General features: G+C 43.3%; 2 protein-coding genes across 3 annotated transcripts in view; one reads left to right on the plus strand and one right to left on the minus strand.

Moving 5' to 3' along the window:
* Positions 1-21,543, minus strand: part of LOC146712926 (butyrophilin-like protein 2) — a 62,466-nt gene that overhangs the window by 5,360 nt on the left and 35,563 nt on the right. The window lies entirely within an intron of this gene.
* On the plus strand, positions 18,837-20,617 carry LOC146712927 (nuclear factor 7, ovary-like). The gene has a single exon (XM_085445516.1). It carries the CDS (start codon positions 18,849-18,851, stop codon positions 20,235-20,237), a length of 1,389 nt encoding a protein of 462 aa, XP_085301642.1. The 5' UTR covers positions 18,837-18,848; the 3' UTR covers positions 20,238-20,617.

Genomic DNA, 21,543 nt, shown 5'->3' on the forward strand with positions numbered 1-21,543 from the left:
GGGATCTGGAAGGTTCATACTGGGTCAGGAGGTCACTGATGTATTTTGGTCCTAAACCATTCAGAGCTTTATAGGCCAGCATCAGAACTTTAAAGTCTATCCTCTGACGGACAGGCAGCCAGTGTAAAGACCTCAGAGCTGGACTGATGTGGTCCACTTTTTTGGTCTTAGTGAGGACTCGAGCAGCAGAGTTCTGAATGAGCTGTAGTTGTCTGACTGATTTTTTAGGTAGACCTGTAAAGATGCTGTTACAGTAATCAAGCCTACTAAAGATGAATGCATGGACTAGTTTTTCCAGGTCCTGTTGAGACATCAGATCTTTTATCCTTGAAATATTCTTGAGGTGATAGTAAGCTGACTTTGTTATTGTCTTAATGTGTTTTTCTAAGTTTAGGTCTGCATCCATCACTACACCCAAATTTCTCGCCTGGTTTGTGGTTTTTAGATGTATAGATTGAAGTTCTCTGGTGACCTGTAATCATTTTTCTTTGGCGCCAAAGACTATTACCTCAGTTTTGTTTTTGTTTAGCTGGAGAAAATTTTGGCACAACCAGTCATTAATTTCCTCAATGCATTTACCAAGAGCCTGTACAGGGCCTTGGTCTCCTGGTGACATTGTGATATATATTTGTGTGTCATCTGCATAGCTGTGATAGTTTATTTTGTTGTTGTTTATAATCTGTGCCAGTGGGAGCATGTAAATGTTAAACAGAAGGGGTCCCAAGATGGAACCTTGGGGAACTCCACATGTGATACTTGTCTGCTCAGATGTGAAGTTACCTATTGATACAAAGTATTTCCTGTTTTCTAAGTATGTTTTGAACCAGTTTAGTACAGTTCCTGAAAGACCTGTCCAGTTCTCCAGTCGTTTGAGTAATATGTTGTGGTCAACTGTATCAAATGCTGCACTGAGATCCAGTAAAACTAGGACTGACATTTTTCCACTGTCTGTATTCAGACATATGTCATTAAACACTTTGGTCAGAGCGGTTTCAGTGCTGTGGTTCTGTCTAAAACCTGACTGGAAGGCATCGTAGCAGTTATTCTGTTTTAAGAAGTAACTGAGCTGTTGAGAAACTGCTTTTTCAATGATCTTACTTAAAAATGGGAGATTTGAGATCGGCCTGTAGTTGTTCATTTGTGTCTTGTCAAGATTGTCCTTTTTCAGTATAGGTTTGATTACAGCAGTTTTTAGTGGTTCCGGAAACACACCTGACATTAAGGAAAAGTTGACGATCTGTAACAGGTCTGACTCCAAAGTCTTTGAGACCTTTTTGAAAAAACTTGTTGGCAGGACATCTAAACAGCAGGAGGAGGAGTTCAGTTGACCTAAGATGTCCTCCAGGTCTTTGCTGTTAATCGGGTGAAACTGTTTCATGGTGTTTAAACAGTTTTTCGGTGGACACAGTACATATCCTGGATCTGCTGTTGATGTACCAACTGCTTGTCTAATCTTTTGGATTTTTTCTGTGAAGAATTTGGCAAAGTCATTGCAGGCCATGGTTGAATGAAGTTCAAGCTCAGCTTTCCTACACTCTCTTTTTTCATTTTTCACCAGTGTGGAGTTTCTCCATGGAGACTTTTTCCTTCCAGAGATAACCTTCACCTTAATGGGAGCAATAGTGTCCATTACATTTAACATGTTAGCATTGAAGCTATTGACGAGCTCATTGACTGACCCTCTGGACAGGTCAGGTGTTAATGGGAAGACCTGGTTAAAGATCTCACTACTGTGTTCAGTTATACACCGTTTTGTGATCACGGCTGTTGATATATTTGTGTGGGCTGAGATTTTACTTTCAAAGAAAACACAGTAATGATCAGACACGCCCACATCAGACACAGTAATGTTTGAAATGCTCAGGCCCTTGGAGATCAGTAGGTCAAGAGTGTGTCCTCTATTATGTGTGGCCTCTGTTACATGCTGAGTCAGCCCAAAGTTGCCCAGAGTGTTACTCAGGTCTTTAGTCCCTTTGTCCTGAGGGTTGTCCACATGGATGTTAAAATCCCCAACAATAATTACACAGTCGAAATCAACACAGATCACAGACAGCAGTTCACTGAGGTCATTAAAAAAGTCTGTGCAGTATTTGGGAGGCCTGTAAACATTAAGAAACACAACTTTGGATGGGGCCTTCAGCTGTAAAGCCACATATTCAAAAGATAGCTGCTTACATCGAAATGATTCATAAAATAAGACAGCAAAATAATTATTCTGTCCTGATTTTAGTTTTTATAAAAAAAAAAACAAAATTCTCAGGTATAAAAACTGAATATAAATAAATAATAAGTAAAATATATTACATATAATCAACACACCGTACTAAATGAAAGTTTATATAAATCACATTTATAACAAATAAATTCTAATCAGAAGCCTCTTTATGATTATGATTTCCCCACCATCAAATAAAACAGAAGAGATAAATGCTGATTATAGATCTTCTTTTGTTGTTGTTCCTTAAATTATTTATTTATTTAAAATATTCTGGAAACATCCAGAGGATATGTTTTAGTTATTTTTGGTCATGTGTTTTTTAAAACTTTATTTAAATTTAATGTTTTTCTCAATAATTACTCCAAGGTTTTTTTTGTCCAAATGTCAGCTTGTTGTTGTCATAGTAACAATGTCAGTCAGTGTACTTACTGCTTTCCTTGGGTTACTGTGTCTATAACATAGCTAGCATTGTTTTATCCTATTAAACAGAAATGAGGCATCTTTGGCACAATTTTGGTTTTAGATGCTGTGATTTGAAGCATTGGGTTTTGCATTATGTCCACTGACATTTTTACATGGTGTTCAAAATTACTGCCCAAATATCTGCCCAGAGATGTATGCAACACAAAAAATGACTTCCCCATTCAAGCACCAATGCCACAGCAAGTTTTACAGTTTCACCAAAACAAAATGTTTTATTTGTCTTTAGAGGAACATCAGAGGGACACATCTAACACAACAAACAAAGCCTTGTAGAAAGGAAACAAAAATGACGTAAAAGGCTTCCCACTCCTACAGCTACAAAAATGTATAATTAATTACAATAATAATAATTTCTACAAAAAACTAATTTAGCTCTTCTAGATGCAGAAACTTCATCACACAAGTAAGCACAGCCTGATTGGAAATGGGGCATAGGTAGGGACAACCAGTCTTGTAGTCGTCCCCATTCAATCTCCAACCGATGATCACCTTCCAGCTGGAACTTACATAACCATAAAGGAAAGGAAAGGAAAAACTCAATGCATCATGGGAATCCCCCGGCAGCCTACGTCTACTGCAGCATAACTAAGGGAGGATTCAGGGTCACCTGGTCCAGCCCTAACTATATGCTTTAGAAAAAAGGAAAGTTTTAAGCCTAATCTTGAAAGTAGAGATAGTGTCTGTCTCCTGAATCCAAACTGGAAGCTGGTTCCACAGAAGAGGGGCCTGAAAACTGAAGGCTCTGCCTCCCATTCTACTTTTAAATACTCTAGGAACAACAAGTAGGCCTGCAGAGCGAGAGCGAAGTGCTCTAATAGGGTGATATGGTACTACAAGGTCATTAAGATAAGATGGGGCCTGATTATTTAAGACCTTGTATGTGAGGAGCAGGATTTTGAATTCTGGATTTAACAGGAAGCCAATGAAGGGAAGCCAGTCTCAGACCAACAGAATAGACCCAGCAGAAGAAGCTACTTCCATTTAGGAGTTTTCAAGGCCTCTGAGGATTTCCTCCAGTTTTTATCCATCTATTGGTATCAAGACTGCATCTGTGAGATTTTCTGCCACAGAGGGAATTTTCCACGACTGCTACAGCTGCCAAACGTCTTGATGCATGCTCAATCATCCAGGTAAGTAAATCTCCAAAAGTTGATTCTGTTCATCTGGACGCAGCGTTTTGTGGGAGAAACGTTTCGTCACTCATCCAGGTGACTTCTTCAGTCTCAGCTGACTGCAGGTTTCCTCAATCTTATAAACAGAACATTTGCATAATGACTGAAAGCAGCCCACTGAAGGAAGAATGGGCTGGGAGGTCAGAGATCAGTGGGCTTTGGTCAGTGGTTGTTGATCATGAACTGACAGATCTGTATCCTGTGTGTGCACCCACTGTGGGCCTTTCCCGTGCTTAGTGTCAGCCTGAGCTCCATGCAGGCCTCAAAGGCCAAGCAATTTAAAAGCTTCACCAAAACAAGGCACCACTCAAATAGCTGGACCCAGGCTCGCCGCCCTTATGGAGGAAAACATAGAAGATGATCTCTGTGAGTTATTTTTACTGTCATATTATAAAATGTGATGTTCTAGCATCATGTTATTCTTCTTAAGCCTTTGAAAAGCTTCCTCTGTGTCCATTAAACTGATGACTTTAGTGCTGCTGTCTACTTGTTACATTTAGTACTGTTTCATTTTCAACCTAGGAAGATCTGTAAGAAGGACTCACAATATAACATAATACTGTAAGATTACTTACAGGTAAAATACTCAGATTGTACTTAGATAAAAGTATGTAATCACAGACTCGCCCAGCCCGACTGCCTTGAAGCTCAGGTGTCTTCACTGCCTCCTCTGATAAGAGCTGGAGACCTGAGTAGGTTCGTCACCCATCAGCAGCAGATCACCTCTCGATCGGGCACGTTTTCATCTGGGAGGCTTTTAGAGCTCACTGCCCTCGGCGTCGCTGCTGGAACAACCAAGTTTTGCTATTGAATCTTTGACCTGCTGATCTCACAGAGGCAGGAGACCCAGAACATCCATGCGAGCTTCAGTTTATGCTCTGTCCTGTCATCCAATCAGATTTGCATGTAATACACTGATATTCAGCCCCAGCCTGGTGTTCTCTCCATCTCTGACCTTTCACACAATTTAAACTAACAAACTTTCTCTTTAAAACTGTTTGTCAATCACAATTTACTCGATTTATTATTCTTCTATCACATATTTATATCAGTCATAATGAACTCAGTATGATCTGAGCTGTAAACCTGTATTGATCATCACAAACCTTTATAGCGCTTCAGAGCAGCTCCTTCAGTGGCTGCAGCACCCACGATGTGGGACGGAGAGATTTCCTCCCCTCTGCTGTCAGACTCCACCACAAAGACTTTGCAGCTGATCAAACACACACATGTGCAATAGGACTAAGTGTAACACTCTTTTTCTGACAACGTTGTATTTGTACTCAGTTGTATGTAGCATGTGTATTCTATTTTTATCCTATCATTCTATTCTATTCTATTGGGTACAGTTGTGTACAGTTTCTTATTCTATTCCAGGGTTCTCTCATGTTTGCTATGTAACTGCACTGTCCACTTCCTGCTGTAACAAAACAAATTTCCCACATGTGGGACTAATAAAGATGCTCTTATCGTTACTGTATAACCACAGGTTCACTTCACATTTGGTAGAATATAAAAGGACAAAGCTGGACAATTGTCATCACACTTCTCATTAGTTGCTGTTAGCACAAGCACACAAAGAAAGCAGAGCTTTAGCTTTAGCTCCCTACATCACTTTTAAGCCTGGATGTTGAGGCTTTTGCTTCCTCTCAGCTGTGATGACATCTCTGTCTGCTCCATCTCACCCACCATCATCCATCTGACCTGATGCTACCTGACAAACTAAAGATAAAATATTAAATTCATTTTGCATCACTTACATTTAAAATACATTTAAGGTGGATTTCTTAAAAGGGAAGGGACTGACCTGACTGTTGTGTCGAGACAGGTGTGAAGGGAGTTAAATCCAGTCTTATACTACGGACGTGTTTGGTTTTGGTCTGTAATACGTTGAGTTTATTATCTATAAGTTAACATAGCAAATCCTCCATCCAGAGGCTAAAGTGATATCAGAGCTAGACTACTTTAAGTGAAAACAGATGATCGTCTGAGCCTTAAATGAAATAAGGTTAAAAAGAAATGCTGCTATCGACAGTGTGAGGCAGTGAGCTCTGTTACACCATATTTTTTAATTTTCTTTATTATTATTATATTATAGTGTTATTACCTTCCTGTTACTTCATAATAGAACGACAGTTAATGGTAAAAGTCTTGAATAGTTTTGAATTTATTTTTCCATGATCACATTTCATTCAATCACTCGTGGACTTGTGTGAATGTTACATGTGTTATTTTCACCCGTGGATTTACAGACACTGTGTGAACAGTTTTCATTTTATCCAAAGTTTTACTTGATGTCCAACTGATAAAATCACTGACAGACAACAGAAGCAGGAGCTCAGAGAGAAATTCAATTCAACTTTATTCATAAAGAGACAAATCACAACGTTTGGTTTTATTTTACAGAAACTTCAAACTAAACCAAATTCAGGACGTGTATTAAACCTGCAGCTGATCCCTGTCTGCTGTTCACTCCCTTTGATTTCTGTTACCAGCATCATCTCATGTTCCCCAGGTTCACTGACAACGCTGAAACCACCAGCGGGAGACTAAGAGTGCTGATTTAAAAAGATTCAGACATTTTATTTTGCTGCAGCTCAACATGAGGCTGGATCCTGATTCTTTGTTGTTTTTGTTTTCTCTACATCAAGAAAACAGCAGCAACAAGAAGCACAGCAGGAACTGACAGGCTGACCTTCAGTCCAACAGATCCTCCTGTGTGACCTGCAGGTGAGAAACAGCTGTGAGGTGTCAGGTAGGTGATGATGAAGAACAGAACAGAATCCATTTGTTCTTCAAACTGCTGTCAGACATTATCTGCTGCACTCTGATCACATCACTCAGACCAGCTGCTTTCTACAAAGTCTCATCAGCAACATCTTTACAAACCAACATCAGATTGTGTGTTTTGTGGTCTAAAGTTTTGTGCCTCTGGTTTCTCATTGGCTCACACTCTTGCAGAGCCGTAACACGCACATGAATGAGAGGTGGTGAGTGTAGTTCCTGTTAACAGGGTATTGCAGACCATCCCGCTAATTGCCGAATTTACTTTTGTCTGTCATATTTATGATGAAAAACAAATGTAATCAAATTAGATATTGATATTTTCATATGGGAATTGATCCTGCAACATGAAACGCTGGGATTGGAAGTTCAGCATCGCTCCGCACATCATACCTGTGAGATGACAGACAGCAGTGTGGAGGAGAGTGCGACACAAGTACCGGACTCCGCAATACAACTGCTGGGGTTCTCTGTGCACCGCGCGGACAGGTCACAGGATCTTACTGGGAAAAGCAGAGGCGGTGGTGTGTGTTTCATGATCAACAACAGCTGGTGTGATTATGCGAACGTGCACCCGGTCAAATCCTTCTGCTCACCGGACCTGGAGTACCTGATGATTAAGTGCCGGCCATTCTGGCTACCGAGGGAATTTACAGCAGTGATTATTACGGCTGTTTACATTCCCCCACAAGCCGACACTGACCGTGCACTCAGGGAACTGTACAGCGCGATCAGCAGCGAGGAAACCGCACACCCAGAGGCAGCGTTTATCACAGCCGGAGACTTTAATAAGGGAAACCTGAAGAAAGTCTCACCAAAACTCCATCAACACATCCTTTTCAACACACGTGGAAACCGGCTACTCGACCACTGCTACACCTCTTTCCGGGATGCGTACAAAGCCCTCCCCCGCGCCCCATTCGGCCAATCAGATCACTGCTCCATCCTGCTCCTGCCCGCCTACAGGCAGAAGCTGAAACAGGAAGCTCCAACCCGGAGGGCGGTGCACTGTTGGACGGACCAATCGGAGTCTGCGCTGCGGGACTGTTTTGATCACGCGGACTGGGAAATGTTTCACGTGGCCGCAAAAGACATTGATGAATACACAGACTCAGTCTGTGGATTTATCAGGAAATGCGTGGAAGATGTCGTCCCATCCAGAACAGTTAAATCCTTCCCAAATCAAAAACCCTGGATTAACGGAGATGTTCGCGCGGCACTGGCGGCACGGAACACCGCCTTTGCCTCCGCGAACACATCGGACTACAAACACGCACATTACCAACTCCGGAAGACGATCAAAGCAGCCAAACGTGAGTACAGGGACAGGGTGGAGCAACAGTTTGACAACCCTCGGAGTATGTGGCAGGGACTAAACACGATCACAGACTTTAGAGGGAAAACCAGCACACCGCAGACCACGGCCTCTCTGTGTGAGGATCTAAACGTATTCTACGCTAGATTCGACACAGCGAACACCATGAGACTGGACAGTGTGCGCACCGCGGATGACGTCAGTGCGCACACTGTGTCTGAGGAGGATGTGCGGAAGTGCTTCAGGAAGGTGAACGCACGCAAAGCTACTGGTCCGGACGGGATTCCCGGCCGCGTCCTCAGGTCATGCGCGGCTCAGCTGGCTGGAGTGTTCACGCACATCTTCAACCTTTCCCTCTCTCTGTCTGTAGTCCCAGCCTGCTTCAAAATGGCCACCGTCGTCCCTGTACCCAAATCCTCCACCATCTCCTCATTGAACGACTGGCGACCTGTAGCCCTGACCCCCATTGTAAGCAAATGCTTCGAGAAGCTGGTCAGGGACTTCATCTGCTCTGCACTACCCGACTCACTGGACCCTCTACAGTTTGCATACCGCCACAACAGGTCCACTGATGATGCCATAGCCCTGACACTACACACTGCCCTGTCACACCTGGAGAAGAGAGACACGTATGTGAGGATGCTGTTTGTAGATTACAGCTCAGCATTCAATACCATCGTTCCCTCGAAGCTGGACAGGAAACTGCAGGATCTAGGACTGAGCAGCTCCCTCTGCAGCTGGATCCTTAACTTCCTGTCTGACAGACGCCAAGTGGTCAGACTGGGCAGCATCACCTCATCCCCCATCACACTGAACACTGGTGCTCCACAGGGGTGTGTACTGAGCCCTCTCCTGTACTCACTCTACACCTACGACTGCACAGCCACTAACAACTCCAACATCATTGTGAAGTTTGCGGACGACACTACAGTGGTGGGTCTTATCACCAACGGTGATGAGACGGCTTACAGGGAGGAGGTCAGCGCCCTGACCCACTGGTGTCAAGACAACCATCTCACCCTCAACGTCGCAAAGACAAAGGAGTTGATAGTGGACTTCCGGAGGTGCAGAGAAGTACACACCCCCATCACCATCAACGGCGCTGCTGTGGAGAGAGTGAGCAGCTTCCGGTTCCTTGGCGTACACCTGGCTGAGGATCTTACGTGGTCAGTACACACAAACAAAACAGTGAAGAAGGCGCAGCAGCGCCTCTTCTTTCTCAGGAGACTGAAAAGATTCGGCATGAGCCCCCGCATCCTCAGGACCTTCTATCACTGTGCCATTGAGAGCATCCTCACTGGATGCATCACCACCTGGTATGGCAACAGCACCGCCTACAACTGCAAAGCTCTCCAGCGAGTAGTGCGGTGCTCTGAACGGATAATTGGAGGTGAGCTTCCCTCCCTCCAAGACATCTACAGGAAGTGGTGCCTGAGGAAAGCGGGGAGGATCATCAAGGACTCCAGTCACCCCAGCCATAAACTGTTCAGACTGCTTCCATCAGGAAGGAGGTTCTGCAGCATCCGGTCCCGTACCAGCAGACTGAGAGACAGCTTTTTCCATCAGGCCATCAGACTGCTGAACACTTCATAGACACCTCAGCTTCACTACTGGAACTTCAACATTATGCACTCCACACTGTATATAAATGCCACTTGTTTTGCACATATTCAACTCTGTATATTTTATATATTTTATTATTATTATTATTATTATTTTTTTTTTTTTTACTATTTAATTTGTAAAAATGTGTATACACACACACACACACACACACACACGTAGGAAAATATTTAGTATACACATCCAGAAATGCATACACTATTATATATTGTACATATATTTATTAGTTTCAGGTTGGCCATTCTTGTATTTTGCTCGTTTGTGTTGTTGTGTTTGCACATCTCTGTTGCTTGTGGGGCTCGCACACAAGAATTTCACTCGCATGTGCTGTGCCAGTGTGCCTGCACATGTGATGTGACAATAAAAGTGATTTGATTTGATTTGATTTGAAAACCATAAATATGACTGACAGCTGCAAACGAAGCAGCATCTGCTGCAGGTGAAAGATATTGGGACTAGCAGAGCAGAGTGGCTTCACTGTAAAACAAAATTAGCAGTGAGTGTGAAAAGTTTCTGTGTGTGGAGTTCAACACCGTCCACTCAGAAGCTGCATCACTGGATGGTAGATTTAAAAAGCTTGCATTCAGTGACAACAGAGCTGTTGATGAGGCACTTCAGAGAATAACTGCAGCAGCAAAGTGCACTCCCACCCAGCTCCACCATTACAGGGCCAAGTGAAGGAGGAGCCACAGACGTCTGCTGTGTGGAGCCTCTTTGATGAAAGAGCTACAGGAGATGCTGCAAAGAGAAATACTACAGCTGATGTTATGATGGAGATGAAATGTTATCTTGAGGAGCCCCTCATCCAACAAGGAGAAGGCCCACAGAGCTGGTGGGAGGCCAAGGCCACAGTCTTTCCCTACCTGTTGAAGGTGATGGAGGGGAGACTGTGCATTGTGGCAACATCTGTTCCTTTGGAGGGTCTTCTCAAAAACTGGGCAGATACTAAGGAGAAACCACATCAGCCCATCCAAGCTGAGGCAGCTGGTTTTTCTGAATGTCGACCTGCACTGAGGACAAACTGTTTGGCTGCTGAGTTTGGTTCTGTTCTGTGGATTTGTTTACAGTGGGGCTTTTTGTGTTGAATTAAACTTAAAGGTTTGAGTAAAATATTAAACAACAGTAAGAATGCCTGCTTTTGTAACAGAACAAAAACACAAAATTAGGCAATTATAAGGCTTTTCATAAAAACACTACATGCAAAAGGGTTTGTCAGCACACAAAGCATTCACATTTGCCAAGTAAAGCTAAAGTATGAGGCTACAGAGGATAATAACTTAAGAGACATTTGGGAGCCACGAGACGTGCAAGATAATCCAGAGCTTAGATCTAAATAAGGAAGTCTTAACTCAGTAATGGAGAATATCCTCACACATTAAGAAGCACCGAGGGAGGGAAGTCCTTCATTACTCTGTCAGTCAGGTAGGTGATCAGTGAAGAACAGCACAGAATCTATGTACCTGCATGTTCAGCTCAATTTGTGGATGCAATAAGAAGTAAAGTGAGAGTGATCAGCTTACCAGTGACTGTGATATTAACCAGGTTACTGATGGCACCATTACTGGACTCACACCAGTAAACTCCGGTGTCGTGAGGCACCAGCGTACTGATTGAACATGATTGATCACGTTGCTGTTGTCCCCGCCCATCTCCACACTCAGCCCTCTGCAGTTTGCTTGTGTTTCTCCTCACAGTCCAATCAGAAAAGCTTTGGTCCTCCTCACAGATTACAGTCACAACATCTCCCTCAGAGACATCAGAGCTGTTGGGACTCACGATCAGACGAGCTGTGAGGAAGAAGAGAGGTTAGATATCACTCACGACTGAACTTCTGGGACCGCTCCGCCCCCTGGTGGCCTGATTTGATAGTGAAAAATTATTTTCTACCAGGCTGATGTAATAAAGCTGTGGAATCAGGACTGAGGTTTCGGGCATTTCCCCTCGGCTATTTACAAGTAGTACAGAGAAGAGCAAACATTTTAGAAGTATGAAGAACAACTTTGTTGCTTGATCAGCACGTTGTGGCCTGCAGCCTTCATAGGTTTAAGGTTTTAGGAAACAGTTTTAGGATTATTTGGTTCAGTGGAAATTACTGCTACTGACAGTGAAAAAATCTGCAGACCTCATAGTTTTCAGAGGATGAGCATTTGTTCGAGGGTCCACTTTCTGCCAGCTCTTCATTTCTGTGTATGCACTGGATTCTCTCCCTTCCCTCTCCTTTCACTGGTGGGTGAGAGGAAGTGGGCAAATTCCACAAATGTCATTTAAAGATTAAACGACTCACTACATGTGAGTTCATGTTAGCTAGATAACACACATGTCTTAAAGACATAAAGACCTGGATGGCCGCTAACTTAATTCAGAACAAACTGAGGTTATTGTACTCGGCCCTGAAAATCTTAGTAATATGGTATCTAAGCAGATTCTTACTCTGGATGGCATTACCTTGGCCTCCAGTAACACTGTGAGGAACTGGAGCTGGAGGCTGCATGCCCCGTTGGAAGGCTTTAATTCATTTTATCTGTGTTTGTTTAACAGGAAAAAAATAATCACAATAAAAGTGAGACTAGTGAGGAACATAAGTATTTGAACTCCCTGCGATTTTGACAGACAGTGATATTAATTTTCTTTGCAAACAAACAAGAATCTTCAGGGTGTACGTCAGATGTCTTAAACGAGGAAGACTTTAATGCTTTACATTAAGGAGGAGGAGAAATTGATGTTTTCTGAAAAATATAAAGTGAAATATTTCTCTTGTCAGCGATGAAGTAGGTGGTGGTCGGCCCTTAGTCCACGGCTGGGCGCAACCTGAAAAAGTTACATGAGCCCTCCACCCACAGTAGGTGCCGTAGGGGTTGGGTGCAATGTGTGCTGGGCGGCAGCCAGGAGCGAGGTCTCTGGTGGACCAATCCCTCGCCACAGATTCTAGCGAAGGGACGAGGCGTGTCACATCTCTGGTGGGGAAGGAGCCTGAGGTAGTGCACGAGGTTGACGCGTAACCTGCTTTTAAAATGAAGTGTGGAGTTGGGAGGGGGGCATGGGGGTGCTGAGAGCTTTCCCAATCACAACTATCTCTACTGAATTTTGGCTCCGTCTAAACAGTTCTTTGAATTTTGCGGCTTTTTCGCTCATCATTTTTAACCAATCCTGAGTAGGGATTCAGAGCACCGTATGAAACAGGGCTGCTGATGAACTCGTCTGCATTAGCGCTGTCCTCTGTAATCTGATGGAGACTCTGCAGTCCCATTTGCACTATTTCCCAGGGCCATAGGCTATAACTCTTTTAATTAGATTTAGAGGCTGATGTTGATCTTCCTCTTTCACAGAGGGATAGTGAGTCTGTGTAAGTGGATTTCTCATCCTGGTGTCTCCATGCTGACGTGTCTCTTGCAGGCTTCTGTGCAGCTTGCAGGTGACGATTAGACTCAGAACTGCCCAATCAGATGCAGTCAATGTGATCCTTGTTGTTAACAGCCCAAAAACTTCACTGACTTTCAGCTGGTAAAAACAGAGCTCAGTAGCTCTGTAATTAAATGCATAACCCCAGACTCTGGAGGAATTTCATTGCTCCTCCAGAGTTTCTTCATCAGGTCTCTGCACTCTACATATTAGCATCTGATGCCTCTTGGGTGTTACTGGTCCATTCGTGTCCATTCCCTCCTCAACCTCTCTCCTCTCAAGATCAACATTAGAAGCATTAATTAATGCAAAGAAAAGCGTCTGGACGCTCCAGACGCTTTTCTTTGCAAACTCCTTTGACTATGATGACCTGGATGACTGAGAACCTTCACAGACATATTAGAAGCATTAGTTCAGAGTAGGTTAATTAGATAGGTATAACTCAAGTGATTTGATTATGTGATCATAATTATTAGTATTATTTGATTTGGCTTTTGTTTTGCTTCTGCTAAATGGCTTTAAAAAAATATCCTGATTTCAAAAATTGTGGACTTTTTAACCTTTTGTGAAACAGTAATAGTAAAAACTTGTGTATTGCTATTGCATCATTCAAAGTGTTCTTACTCTATCCTTTAAATTATCCTTGGGGCCGATTTTTCCAGGGCACTAAATTTAACCTAGTTAGTCACAAATTGTACAGATTTGGAGGTGAACTGCTAATAACAGGTGTGACTGAGGGGAGGGCTTGACCAGAGGACCACCCTGGCAAGCACACCTTTAGACTGAGCGGGATCAACATCCGGAGGACTAAGAAGCACTAAGAGCATGGGTCTCCGACTGCAGTCCTCAAGGGCCGGTGTCCTGAAACTTTTGAATGCGTCCCTGCTGCAACACACCTGAATAAAATTATTAGGTCATTAGCAAAACTCTATAGAACGTGACTGCATGCTGAGGTGTCAAATCACCCTTTTGATTCATGTTACAGCAGCTCATGAGTGAATGAACATGGTGAAATAAAAGTATCTTTAGAAGCACATTTTTCCAAACACTTCCATTGACTTACATTTATTCAAATTTACTTGAGTAGGGTTTCCACCTCTGCATGCAGTCAAGTTCTACCCATATGGAAAAGATATATATAAATCTGATAAAGTTTGTATCTGTCTTGAGTGAAACTTGTATGAAAAGCATACGAGAGTGAAAACAGATATAATCTTGAAAAATTATATAATGAAACTTGAATGTTTTGGATACTTACTAAAACAATATATGACAGTAATGAGAAAGTGGCCACTTTCATGAGTAAATCATGTAAGCCTTATAAGATTTACTTATATGTAGTCTATGTTGTGATTCTACTGGTGTTACTGGTTCTGCTGGTGAGACGATGTGTTCACAGGAAACTTGAAGGTTTGTACATATTCATTCTTATTCATCGTGGTATTTTGTTTCCATTCTGTCATCATAATTTGGTCCATTTAGATTCTTAAATCATAAAAGTGTTTACTTTAACTCATTTCAGCAGATGGAGAAGATGACATCACCAGTGACATCACATACAGTGTTGTGAAAGCATCAAATCCTCAACAACCTCCAGTCAAAGAAACCAGAGATGGAGGTTTGTGTGTTCACCCAGGTGTCATCCACATACCTGAACCAATGACTTGGTGGTGTTTCAGGGTAGGATAGCAAAGCCCTCTTTCCCACGTCTTCCATATACAAGTTGCCCACAATGGGTGAAACTGGGGAGCCCACGGCACACCCACGTTCCTGCCTGTAGAACTGACCCTTGCATGTGAAACAGGTGGAATTAAGACACAGTTTCAAAAGCAAGCACACCTGGTCCAACAGCCTTGTCTTGTTCTAACTGCTTCAGACAGTCTGTCACCCTCGTCCTGTGACCACTTCCTGGGTCTCTTTCAGTCTTCAAATATAAAGTTTTTACAGCTTATAGATTTTAAGTTCTGCTCCAATTATTTGGGTAAAGACAATAAACACTTTGATGGCCTATAAGTGAAAGTGAAAATGTGATAAACGAATAATATAATTAATAAATAATAAATAATTATATTTTTTGATAAGTGAAGTTCACTGAACTGAAAGGAAATTTTGGTTTGATGATGGTTGACATGTTTTCCAAATAGAAGTTTTTCCTCTAGTGAGGAGATGCAGGTGCAGCAGAGCATTGCTGGAAGAAATGATCCCAAGGGTGGAATCTCCTGAGAAATCTTCAGAGACCCAGCGAGAAGTAGGGACCATAGCTGACAGCCCAGGCAGGGGTTGAGGTCAAAGGTCATGCTGTTTGGGGACCTACTGGTCATCATGAGAAGATTCTGGAACCACAGCAATGACCATAAAGCTGCACTGGATGGAGAGCTGTGCCACGGGGCTTTCCAGAGGTAATCACGAGGAGATTGTGGACAACAGATGGAGATCTGAAGGATGAGGGGAGCGTTCCAAGCTCCAATCGACAGTGCAGAGAGGAAGTTCAAGGATGGCATCATGATTCTGTGAACAGAAAGCAGAAGCTATGGTGGTGACGGGGAATGACTGACAGCAGTTTCCTATGAACATCACCTAATGCTGTGTCACTGTGCTGTGCATGCTTTGACACTCTGAAGAGGGTCTTCCTTTGTGTCATTGTTGTTGTCATTTGCATCATGAACAAGACTGCTGAAGTGACTCAACAGGTGGGGTTACAACAGCAGTAAAATCATTGAATCCAATACCCTTTCCAAAAAAGGTTTTCTGCAGAGACGAAAGGACAATAGAGGAGTCATAAGTATTCCCCCACAGGAAGAATGCATGAAATGAGGTGATGAGGGTTGATAGAGGCCATAAAACAGGAGTGCTGACAAAGGCCTGCAGCCTTGAAGATAACTGAAAGCCACATTGACAAACAGCAAAACTAACTGGTGTGTTTGTTATACCCATGTCTGCATACATTTGGACTCTGGTCATATGGACAGTGATAGAAACAACTGGAAGAGACATTTATGAAGCTCTGAGGAACTCAAACCACTCTGCATGTGTGATTTACACACCTGGAGGAGATGCACCACAAAGCTGGAATGATTTTGCAAATGTTAATTTCTATGTTTGACTGTTAACATTCATTTGCTTACTTGGAGGGTGTCAATGGAAAATTGTATTTAGTAGTCAGTATAATCTTTTAGTGATATAAGTTTGCATATGGTAGAATGCTGCATGTAACATTCTAGGGTGTTCACCCCACATCCTAGGAGCATGAGAGAGGTCGTACCTTGTCTTATTGTTTTATGGTAGGATTAACGTAGCTATGTCTGTTTTAGTCTAAGTGCCTTTTGGTTTGATGAACTGCTGGACTTTGAGACCAGCAGGTTTAGGGAAGATCCCCCCCCCCACACACACACACACACACACACACCCAATGAAGTATAAAATAAAGACCGGGGCAGTTTCTCAGGCGCGAGTCTCTCAGTCCGGAGACTGCCCTTGCTTGCAAGAAATTCTGTGTGTTTCTCTTCTCTGAGTCTTTGCTGAAGAAGTATTTTAGAATATATTCCTTAACAGAGAGAACGATGCTTGTCACAGTTCTCTCCCTCATGCACGAGCAACACAAAGAGCTCTGGTGACTTGCGTCTTGTTTTTGCCATTGTAGTAGAATTGTCTTGGCGTTCCAGCAATAGGTCTGTGCTAGATGAACGTATCAGCAACCTTCAAACACGTGTGGAGAATTCATTATTTCTTTGACAGATTCTTTAGTAAATAACAGAAAAAAGAAAGTAAGAGAAAAATCACCTGCACAAGTGCCGAGGTAGGTCTCCCTGCAGAATTGGTTTTCCCTTCATCAGGAGCAGCGCTGGGCTGTTTAAATCACGGACAAACAGGATCCTACAGTTGTTTATGTTTTTAAACCCATTTTGCACAGAGAGGCATTTTTTGGAAAATGCATTGATAGTAATATTGAATATTATTACACATCAAAAAAAATAACTACAGTAAAATAATCACATCGTGACGCCTCTGCCTTTCTAAATGGAGGGACAGTAACTGTGTGTGTATGTAAGCGTGTAAAACCTGAAGATGGTAAGATTAACAGTATTTTGTCTCTATCTGCCATTCTGCTATTCATCTCAACAATAACGTGGCGCACAGCGTGGCGTGAAAATAGCCACATGCAATGGAGCAAATTATGGGTGTGTGTGGTTGGAGGATGAGAGTCAGCTAGAAACTTACAGTGACGTGGACATCATGCAAAGACTGCCAGACTCTGTAATACTGCAAATGATCAGTGACTCAGGTTAACAAAAAAGAAAGTAAGAGGAAATTAAATTCTATAAAACGTGAAAAATTCCACACACATGTAACTCACCACTGTGTGAAGATCACAGGGGAGAAATCGTTTCTCTGAGTCAGAGATGAGTGTCAGTAACACAGAAGTTGTCATGGTCCCCGCACCTCTCCAGCTGACAGCAGTCAGGCGCTTTGTTTTGTTTATTCTCCTCTCTCGCCTCTGCTCTCCCTTTCTCTCTCGTCCTCTCCCACTCTCTCTTTCTCCTGCCGGGGCGGAGCTCAGTATGGGCTCCTGCTCCTGGCCCACGCACCTGGAGATGATCAGCACACCTGCCGCTGATTATGAGAATTGGAGTCCTACTTAAGATGGCGAGTCTGCTCTACTCGTCGCTGGATCGTTGAGCCATCAGCGTCAGTCGTCCTGCACTCTGCAAAGTTTGTTCGTGAGTACGTCTGAACCAGGAGACTAACTGTTTCTCTGTCTGTGTATAGATTTCCCCTGGACCTGTTTTCCCTGTGCACGGTGACTGAGCGTGAGCAAGACTGATGGAGGAAAGAAGAGGAGCTGTGTGTGGTTGCGAGGGCTTTATGGAAATCTCCCCTCCCTGGACTCCTGCCCCTTTCACTCCCGGACCCTGGAACCCTTTTCCCCAGACACCGTTGTGTGTGTGTGTGTGTGTGTGTGTGTCACCGTGGAGAACACTGTAAATAAATTCACTTTTGTTTTGAAGAAACTTGTGGTCTGCGCCTGAGTCCGCTCCACTAATCGTGACAGAAGTAAAACTCAGTGTCATGCAGTGACTTTTACACAACCAGATCAGATGAACCAGCTCACACTAAAACATTTTGCTGCACTCTTCACACTTATTTCTTTTCTTTCTGCTTTCTGAGATAAAAGCTCTTTATCAGTAACTTTTACAACTTCTGGCAGGTTAATGTCTGAACTTTGGAGTGAAACACACCCTTAGTTACAGGAAATAACACCATTGTCTGTAACTAAGTGAATCCACCTTAACACCACCTGTGTGTGTGTGACTGCATTACACTCCCACTGCTGGGAACCTGAACAAGAACCAGAACAAAGTCTAAAATAGAAGCTGACAAACAGCTGCACCACCGAGTGACACTTTATTTTATAAACTTCACAACAGGTTTCATGTTGTGACCTGTGGAGGTGAAAAGACACAAAACCTGTTTTACAGCTTTTGAGCTGCAGGCAGGATTGAAACACACCTTAGTTAAAAGTCAAACAGCAACATTTGTCTCCTCCCCTCACGTCACTCAAATGTGACAAACCAGGAAACAGGAAGTTCTTCGTCCTCAGTAAAGAGAGACGCACAGACGATCAGACTGAGCTCAGACCAAACTAGCAGCTTCCTCTGAGTGAGTCCAGCTACAGGAGAGAAAAGTGGAAAACTCCAACACTGCTGCTTCAAGCTGCTGACGCTCCACACACTGAATGTGAGTTTGAGCAAAAACACGACTCAAAGGAAGTTTCAGTGAAGGTGGTAGAGGAGGGAGGGGAGCCAGGACTGACTGTACTTCCTGTCTGCTGTTTTCAGCTTCACTCACAGACTCAATGGCTTCCAGATCAGAGGAGGATCTCTGCTGTCCGGTCTGTCAGGAGGTCTTCAGAGATCCTGTTCTTCTGTCATGTAGCCACAGCTTCTGTAAAGACTGTCTGAAGAGATGGTGGAGAGAGAGACCAACACACGAGTGTCCAGTTTGTAAGAGAAGATCTTCAAAGGATGAACCACCTTTAAATCTGGCTTTAAAGAACCTGTGTGAGTCGTTCTTACAGGAGAGAGATCAGAGAGCTTCAGAGGCTCTCTGCAGTCTGCACTCTGAGAAACTCAAACTCTTCTGTCTGGACCATCAGCAGCCAGTGTGTGTCGTCTGCAGAGACTCAGAAAAACACACCAATCACAGATTCAGACCCATCGATGAAGCTGCACAACAACACAAGAAGGAACTTCAGGAAACTCTGGAGCCCTTAAAGAAGAAGTTAAAGGTTTGTGAAGAAGTTCAAGTGAAGTTTGATCAAACAGCAGAACACATTAAGGTCCAGGCCCGACACACAGAGAGGCAGATTAAGGAGCAGTTTAAGAAGCTTCACCAGTTTCTAGCAGAGGAAGAGGAGGCCAGGCTGGCTGCACTGAGGGAGGAAGAGGAGCAGAAGAGTGGGATGATGAAGGAGAAGATGGAGGCTCTGAGCAGAGAGATAGCAGCTCTTTCAGACACAGTCAGAGCCACAGAGGAGGAGCTGAGAGCTGAAGACGTCTCATTCCTGCACAACTACAAGGCTGCAGTGGAAAGAGTCCAGCGCTGCCCCCTGCTGGATGATCCACAGCTGCCCTCAGGAGCTCTGATAGACCAGGCCAAACACCTGGGCAACCTGACCTTCAACATCTGGAACAACATGAAGGACATGGTCTCCTACACTCCTCTCATTCTGGACCCAAACACTGCTCATCCAGAACTCATCCTGTCTGAAGATCTGACCAGTGTGAGAGAAGGAGGAGAGAAGCAGCAGCTTCCTGATAATCCAGAGAGGATTGATGATTCCTGCTCTGTCCTGGGCTCTGAGGGCTTTAACTCAGGGACTCACAGCTGGGATGTTGATGTTGGAGACAGTACAGGGTGGTTACTGGGTGTGTTAGCAGAGTCTGTGCAGAGGAAGGGAAGCATACTGTCTGGATTATGGGTAATATGGTTCTATGAAGGTAAATACTCATCAAGTTCTCCATCAGCAGATTCTGCTCTCTCAGTAGAGAAGAAGCTCCAGAGGATCAGAGTGAATCTGGACTGGAACAGAGGAAAGCTGTCGTTCTCTGATCCTGATACTAACACACACATACACACCTTCACACACACTTTCACTCACAGGATGTTTCCATACATTTACATTGATGATAAATTGAAGGTGTGTCCGTTGAAGGTGTCAGTGTCAGTGCAGCAGATGAGTTGAGGATGATGATGTTTCTAATGTTGTTTCCTGTCAGTGAGTTGAAGCTGTTAAACTGCAGCTGTCCTCCTGCTGCCTCGTTGTTCCAAAGCTCTTTGTTTCTCTTTTAGTTTCACTCTTTCTTTCTGTTTCTGCTGTCCACCTTTTCACATGGAAAATCATTTCACTGTTTCTCACTGAATGACTCCCCAAACTAGATTTGAAATTCTATCAAGTTTCTAATCATTACAAGTGATTCATGTTTCTATTTGATGTGTAAATGGAGATGATTTAGTTTGCTGGGATATGGACTGACATGTGTTGAATGGGAGGAGCAGTTTGTTGTTGTCTTCTTGTCTGTTTATGACAACAATAAATATGTTGTTGAAACAATGATTCATGTTTAACTCCATATATGAAATGTTTCTGATCTTTGAATTCTGTTTGATTAAAGACTTTCTTCATGACACAAATGAGATTTCAGTGTATTAATAGAACTAAATAAGCTCAGAGTTGAAAGGCTGGAGTATTATGTACGTGCTTCACTGTCAGGATCTTCAGGGGGATTCAAAGGGAAACATCAAACTGCTGTAATGAGATAAACTAGTTGGGCTGAACACACTTATCTGTAGTTTGTCTCCATCCAGGATCATCAGAATATAATGAACATGTGTGAAGAGCCACAAAATGCTGCTGCCCTCTCAGCATGATGAGCTCCAGCCTTTGTTAGCAGGACAACAGGAAACATGAGACAACTTTCAGAGACAGTAACCAACTGTGGCCACAAGATGGCAGCAGCTGATCTGAGATCCTTTATTGGACAGAAGGACTCTGCTCTGTGACGTCATCAGAGAGACGGCCTTCACTCTGATAGATCTGACGTCATGTCTGCACTGCGATGATGAAAGCTGATAAACACATTGTTATTGATCCATGAAATCACCTCTGTCCTCTCAAGTGTAGCTGTTTACAGAGCTGAAGAAGTCCTTCATCATCAAAACAGACAAACATGTATTTCCTGTATTAAGTGACGTCATCCTCACTCTGACCTCTTACATACATTCTGTTCAGTTTTCCTGCTGTAAGAAATAAACTGTGTGAAAATAGAAATGCAGGGAAACATCCATTAATCACAGCTGAGCCGTTTGTTTCTGACTCACATTCAATGAGGCTTCAGGTGTAAATACCTCAGAAGTGTTTGTGAGTTCAGTAGAAGCAGACCCAGTCGACCATCATGGCCTCCACAGCACTACACAATGCAACAGAAAGGCCTTCATCATCTGCTGAACCACCTCTGAACCACGACGCTCTCCCTGCATCTAAAAGCTGT

The sequence above is a fragment of the Copadichromis virginalis genome, linkage group LG3, assembly GCF_057382275.1.
Source record: "Copadichromis virginalis isolate Kocher_CV1m ecotype Utaka linkage group LG3, C_Virginalis_male_GT1.1, whole genome shotgun sequence".
Lineage (NCBI taxonomy): Eukaryota > Metazoa > Chordata > Actinopteri > Cichliformes > Cichlidae > Copadichromis > Copadichromis virginalis.

Coding starts and splice junctions, on each gene's coding strand:
- LOC146712927 (XM_085445516.1), top strand. CDS start 18,849: ATGGCTTCCAGATCAGAGGAGGATCTCTGCTGTCCGGTCTGTCAGGAG.